This window comes from Mesoplodon mirus (assembly GCF_964341445.2).
Source record: "Mesoplodon mirus genome assembly, chromosome: X".
Taxonomy (NCBI): Eukaryota; Metazoa; Chordata; class Mammalia; order Artiodactyla; family Ziphiidae; genus Mesoplodon; species Mesoplodon mirus.
Window position 1 is genome coordinate 87,459,534 of NC_138981.1, and position 7,183 is coordinate 87,466,716.

General features: G+C 42.9%; 1 protein-coding gene across 1 annotated transcript; it reads left to right on the forward strand.

The window, feature by feature from the left end:
• Nucleotides 1-5,430: 5,430 nt before the first annotated feature.
• BEX4 (brain expressed X-linked 4) lies at nt 5,431-6,975 on the forward strand. The gene is made up of 3 exons (XM_082610320.1): nt 5,431-5,557; nt 5,961-6,038; nt 6,376-6,975. The coding sequence occupies exon 3, from the start codon at nt 6,381-6,383 to the stop codon at nt 6,741-6,743; it is 363 nt and encodes a 120-aa protein (XP_082466446.1). The 5' UTR covers nt 5,431-5,557; nt 5,961-6,038; nt 6,376-6,380; the 3' UTR covers nt 6,744-6,975.
• The last annotated feature ends 208 nt before the right edge of the window (nt 6,976-7,183 follow it).

The window sequence follows — 7,183 nt, forward strand, 5'->3', positions numbered from 1 at the left end:
ACCCTGATAGTTTACCAAGAGTTAAATGAAATCCCATCTGAAAAAGCAATCTGAGGTTCTAGATGAACACTGTGCTTCCCAGTAATTACACCAGCAGTCAAACTGAAGATATCATAGAACTCTGCATAATAGGTAACAGACTAATGGTATAGAAGCAATTTCCCCTAGGAAAATACCATTTTTAAAATTGAAGTATAGTTGATTTACAATATTGTGTTAGTTTCAGGTGTACAGCAAAGTGATTCCATTATATATGTACATATATATATATATATATATTCTTTTTCAGATTCTTTCCCATTATAGTTTATTACAAGATATTGAATATAGTTCCCTGTGCTATACAGTACATCCTTGTTGTTTACCTATTTTATATATGGTAGTTTGCATCTGTTAATCCTATACTCCCAATTTATCCCTTCCCCCGCTTTCCCCTTTGGTATCCATAAGTTTGTCTTCTATGTCTGTGAGTCTGTTTCTGTTTTGTAAATAAGTTCATTTGTACTATTTTTTAGATTCCACATGTAAGTGATATCAGACAATATATGTCTTTCTCTGTCTGACTTACTTCACTTAGTATGATAATCTCTAGGTCCATCCATGTTGCTGCAAATGGCATTATTTCATTCGTTTTATGGCTGAGTAATATTCCATTATATATATATATATACATATATATACATATATATGTGTATATATATATATATATATATATATATATATATATATATATATATCACATCTTCTTTATCCATTCATCTGTTGATGGACATTTAGGTTGCTTCCATGTCTTGACTGTTGTAAATAGTGCTGCTATGAACATTCGGGTGCACGTATCTTTTTGAATTAGAGTTTTCGTCTTTTCCGGATATATCTCCAAGAGTGGAATTGCTGGATCATATGATAACTCTATTTTTCGTTTTTTAAGGAACCTCCATAGTGGCTGCACCAATTTACATTCCTACCAACAGTGTAGGAGGGTTCCCTTTTCTCCACAGCCTCTCCAGCATTTATTATTTGTAGACTTTTTGATTATGGCCATTCTAACCAGTGTGAGGTGATACCTCGTTGTAGTTTTGATTTGCATTTCTCTAATGATTAGCAATACTGAGCATCTTTTCATGTGCCTGTTGGCCATCTGTATGTCTTCTTTAGAGAAATGTCTAGGTCGTCTACCCATTTTTTGATTGGGCTGTTTGGTTTGATATTGAGTTGTATGAGCTGTTAGCATATCTTGGAAATTAATCCCTTGTTGGTTGCATCATTTGCAAATATTTTCTCCCAGTCTGTAGGTTGTCTTTTCATTTTGTTTATGGTTTCCTTTGCTGTGCAAAAGTTTATGTTTGATTAGGTCCCACTTGTTTATTTTTGCTTTTACTTCTTTTGCCTTGGGAGACTGACCTAAGAAAATATTGCTACGATTTATGTCTGAGAATGAGGAAAACAGCATTTTAAAAGGTATTTGTTGGTCTAAGCATGAAGTACAGGCCACTTTTATAAGAGTCATCTGGGCTCTTGTTAAAATCGCAACTTTTAAGACCTTACCCTAGAACTTTCCCTGGAGTTTGAGGCTCAGGAATCTGTATTTTGAACAATTTCTCTGGTAGATTCTGATGTTCACTATAGTTTGAGAACTGCTGGATAGCAAATGTCCCAGATTTCTTTAAATATTTTGCATACTGTGATCTCTGATTCCAATGTCAGTTGGTTTTGCCATTCAACTTTAATTATGTTTCTGTTTTGGTGTATCTGGTAGATAACAATTGAGACATGCAGCACTTGTTTACTGAGTCCTTAAGACAAGAAAGGCCCTTCCCCTCATGGGGTTTACATTCTCTTTTGGATACACATAACATAAAAAAAATAACTAATGTAATTTCAGTGGGTGAAGAATGCCATGAAGAAAATAAAAAAGAGAAATGGGATCAAAAACAACATTTATGGAGAAGGCAGTCAAGGATTTCCAGGGCCACCCAGTTTGACAACTTCAAAGACCATCACTTACTTTGACTACACCGTACATGATGATCCCTGGGGCTGTGCCATGCTTTGTTACTAGAGAAGGTCATGCTATGGATGTGACTTTTCAGCTGAGACTTGGATGATAAGAATGAGCTGACTGTGTGTGTGAAGAACCTTTGATATTAGCCTAAGGAACAGCACACTCTGAAGTGGGAGTGAGTATGACTTGTTCCAGAAAAAGACAAAAACCAGTGTGGGAGCCTGGTGGGAAAATTGGGGAGAGTTGTGAGAGACAAAGCAGAAAGATAGCTATTGTAAGATATGGAAAAAAACTCAGGCCTAGCAGGCAATTTTACCACATTTCCATAGTCAGTATACTTTTTCAATATCTGAGACCACTGGGGCACAACATCTATTCTGTGCACAAACCTTCAACACTCTCTCACTCCCCAACATTCTCAACTGCTCTTTTGGCTTCTTGATTCTTTGGAAAAATACATGCTATCACAGAAGAGATTGTCTATATGTCCCCCATACCAATTTACCCGCCTCAGCACCTATGCTCCCTACTTTCCCTGCAGTGACAAATCTTCCTATGGTAGCCCTTCTCCTTGCAATGGATCACCTACTCCAGGACTCTGACTGTGTGATTATCCCCATTTTCCCTTGAGCCAGCAATATTCCTCTTTCTACTAGATGAGTGAATATATGCATGAATGAACAAACAGATGAACTCATGAAAGATTTGAGAGTTGGGTTGGGGGTATAGAGGGAGGTGTTAGTGTGATTCTCAGATGTTTCACCTGATTATCTGTGTGACAGGTAGTGATATTAACTGGGATGAGCAACACGTAATGGACCCTTTCTGGAGGGCACATGATGGGCCATCCTAATTTCTCAGTACCTTTGTACACCCAAGTGGGAATGTTAAGAATGCAGCAAGATATTTAGATCAGAGACTGAGCTAGAGAGGGAAATGCAGGAATCATATGTGGATGGACAGCAATTGAAGATATAAGTATAGATGAGATGGCTGCCAAAGGAGAGAACATGGCATGAAAGGGAAAGGTGGGCATGTGCTTTACAAGCCTGAGGAGACCCAAAGCTTTCACCTCGGCTGTCCTTCAGACTCAGGCAAGTAGGAAGTGAAAACTAATGCAGAGTTGTAAATGGCCTGGCTAAGACTGAATGAGTTCCCCAGCAAGGACCAATCTGCAAAGACTGGGAGAGTGCTTCTTCTTTTTTCTTCTTCTTTAACTTTTATTGACTCCAGATATTTAAAGTAACTGTCAAAACATCAGCTGACCACTAAGTTTAGGCAACAGACTTTAATGGGCACACATGATAAAGAATACAGACTTTACAAAAATAGTTTTAAAAAATCACTAAACAAACAATCAACCACAAACCACAACAGCCAGCAACAACAAATCTTGGGGAGAGGGAAGAATATGATTCCCAGAGGCACCACATAGTAATATTCAAAATGTCCAGTTTCAATAACAAAAAGTTATGAGGCACGCAAATAAAGTACAGCTTATTCACAGGAAAAAAAATTAATAGAAACTGTCCCTCAAAACTGTAAATCAGGGCTTCCCTGGTGGTGCAGTGATTAAGAATCTGCCTCCCAGTGCAGGGGACACAAGTGCGAGCCCTGGTCCGGGAAGATCCCACATGCCGTGGAGCAACTAAGCCCGTGCACCACAACTACTGAGTCTGAGCTCTAGAGCCCACGAGCCACAACTACTGACCCTTCACGCCACAACTACTGAGGCCCAAGCGCCTAGAGCCCGTGCTCCACCACAAGAGAAGCCACCGCAATGAGAAGCCTGCACACCTCAATCAAGAGTAGCCCCTGCTTGCTCCAACTAGAGAAAGCCTGTGTGCAGCAACGAAGACCCAATGCAGCCAAAAATAAATAAATTTATATATATATATATATATATATGTGTGTGTGTGTGTGTGTGTATATATATATATATATATATATAGAAGACTTTAAATCAACTGCGTTTAATATGACCAAAATGGTAAAGGAAAAAGAACTAAAATAAACCAGGTGAATGATGTTTCGCCAAATAGGGGATATCAATAAACAGGAAGAAATTATAAAAACAAACAAAAAAAAACAATAGAAATTCTGGAGCTGAAAAGTACAGTAGCTGAAATGAAAAATTCAGTAGCAAGGTTCAACATCAGATGTAGACAGGCAGCAAAAAAATCAGGGAACTTTAAGATAAGTCTGTTGAAATTACCCAGTCTGAGAAGCAAAAAGAAAAAGGGGAAAGAGAGAAAGAAGAAAGATTATTTGAAGAAATGATGGGTAAAACTTTTAAAATTTAAGAACAGTCACAAATACACACATCCAGGAAGCTCAACAAATTTAAAGCAGGATACACTCACCAAGACACATTACAGTCAAATTCTCAAAACCAAAGACAAAGAGAGTATCCTGAAAGCAGCAGTAGGCATCAGGTTTTATTTGGACCCTGGTCCAGGCAAACTGTTAAAAAAAACTATAACAGAATTGGGAATTTGAACACGGATTGGACATAAAATGATACTAATGGATGATTAATTGTTAGGTGTGATAATGGTATTATGATTATCAGTAAAAAAGAGTCCTTGTAGATGTGCACTTTGAAATGCTTATGCACAAAGTGATATTATGTCTGGGATTTGCTTCAAAAATAATCTCTAAGGGTGGGAAGTGGGTAAGGATATACATGATAGAAGATCGGCCATGAGTTGTGCCAGTACACTTCCAGTTGTTGTGTACACTGGGTGATGAGTACATTGCCTTTCATTATACTATTCTATTTTTGCATGTTTGAAGTTTTTCCATAACAAAAGATGAAGTTAATGTAAACTATAAATAGAAGGAATTTTTAATCAAAAATAGGAACAAAACAATAAAGTGTTAAGAATAATTAGAAACAATTCCATCTCCTTGATTCATTTCCTGTTGCCCCCACCATGCATTTGGGTATAGAGAAAACGAGAAAACGGTGGGCATTGGTAACAAGGAGGACAACAGTTTGGGGGTGGGGTGTTTGGGGCACCTTGCTCATCATAGATATTCTTGCATTAATTTTGTTTTTTTAGAATATTGCATTAAAGTGCGATCTATCTTCAGTACAGAGGGGTTTTGCACCCCCTAAAATGTTACGCCTGAATCCTGGCAGGGGTAGGGGTGTATCCAGGGAGCAGAGGAGGGCAAAGGCAAGTCCCCAGAAGAGCAGTGGGAATGGCCAATGGCCCCCTGGGAAGATACTGCCCTTCCATGGCCGTTAGAGAAAGGCCCAGGAACAAAGAAAGAAAGAAGAGCTTCGGGGCCCAGGCCGGTGCTTCGACAAGTGACACGGGGGGCAGGGGGAGGTGAGCACCGCCGGCTCTGCGCGACCCCAAGGGGCAGGAGAGAGCGTGGCAAGGGCGTGGCGTCCCCCGGTGACGGAGGCCCCACGTGAACGGCCAGCGCCGACTGGCGCTCGCAGCGCTCTGACGGTAGATCAAGCTGTCGCTCACTGCCTTCTCGGTCCCTGCGGGAGTGCGGGCCGGGGGCGGCCCCCAAGAGTAGGAGGCGCGGGGGCAGCAGGTAAGGAACCCGGAGGGGGGTCCCCAGAGGTGGCGTTGGTGAGCGGACACAGCCTGCGGACCCCTCCCCGGGGATCCGGTTGCCCCGGGTTGGAGACCGCAGCCCCCATGCCCCCTGCGGCCTGGCGTTTGGCCACAGAAAACGGTAGGCCTTCTCTGGGGGCGGGCCGCGCGGCCCTGAGGCGGCTGCCTGCTTCTCGCCACACGGCGAGCTTTTCCGACACCCCCGCCCCGCCCCGCCCACTTTCTTCTCGGGGTAGAAAATGGTGGTCGGCGCGGGGGCGGCTGAGGATGGGAGCGGGGGACGTTGGGTGGGGGTGGCCGGGGGTGGGAGATGCGGGGCTGAGAAGGGGCCGAGCGTCCGGATGCAGCAGCCCCCCTTCCCCCACCCTTACTCTCTGCAGGTCTGCGAGTCGAAGTGTCGCGGCGGCTCACTTGCAGCAAGAATCGGGAGGAGCAGGAGACCGTGAGGATAGGCCCAGGTCTGTGCGGGGGACAGTTGGGCTGTGGGGGGAACGTGTGGATAGCCCTAAGACCCCCCCAAATACTCCCCCCTACCCCGTCCTCCATTTTGGTGCCTGCAGAGACGTGGGCATGTATAGGCAGGGAAAATGGTGGGTTTTGGGCGAGGGAGGGGGGAGAGCTTGGACTGGGGGCCCCCTAGAGGGCATAAGGAGCCTCTCAGGTGGGAAAACGAAAATTTGAAGAGCCTTTACATCCGGGGCTGGAAGTCTTGAGAGGTGCTTAGTAGGGCCTCTGTCCTCGGTGCTGATCAGTCCACCCAGAAAATAGTTCCTTCTCTTGTCTTTTGTCTCCTAGGAGCAATGGCGTCCAAAGAGGAACAAGCAGTAAAAAATCTCAACATGGAAAATACCCAACAGGAAAACGAAGGGGGGGACCAGGCCCCTTTGCAGAATGGAGAGGAATCACGCGATTTGGGAGGGGGTAGAGGCCAGAAGCCTGGAGGAAATGTCAGGCTGGGACGGGTTAGACGACTTGTCCCTAATTTTCGATGGGCCATACCCAGCAGGCATATTGATCACAATGAAGTGGAGGATGATGTGGAAAAGCACGTAGGGCAGAAGGTGGAAATCAGGAGAAAGACTAAGAAGCAGCAAATGAGGCATCATGTACGCTACCAAACTCCTGAACCTGACAATCATTATGAGTTTTGCCTTATACCTTGAATCCTAAGGTTTTCCCTGAGGTCAGTAATGTGGCCTCTGCTCTACATGCTTGTAGTTTTTCTGATTTACTTTTTCTGTAAACCTTTTGGTGTTTCCACTTACCAGTTTCTAATTGAATATTGCTTTGTCTCTGTAAAACTTTCTGTCAGCAGGGCAATTTCATCCAGTTATAGTAAAAATTATTCTTTTCATAATATGAAATTAATAAAGCAGTTTACAAAGCAATCTTCCTGTGACACACCAGTCTTTATTTTTTGTTAATGTTACCTTTCCTCTCCTAGCTTCCTGGACTCAAAATCTCAATTGTCTTTGACTATTTTTTCTTGTCCTCAACCAGCCAGAAAGGATCGTATTCATAATTCAGTATCTGATATTTTAAGACTGTATGTCGTACTGTTTTTCAAGGAGTGTGAGTCCACCATCTGCATAAAAATACCTTG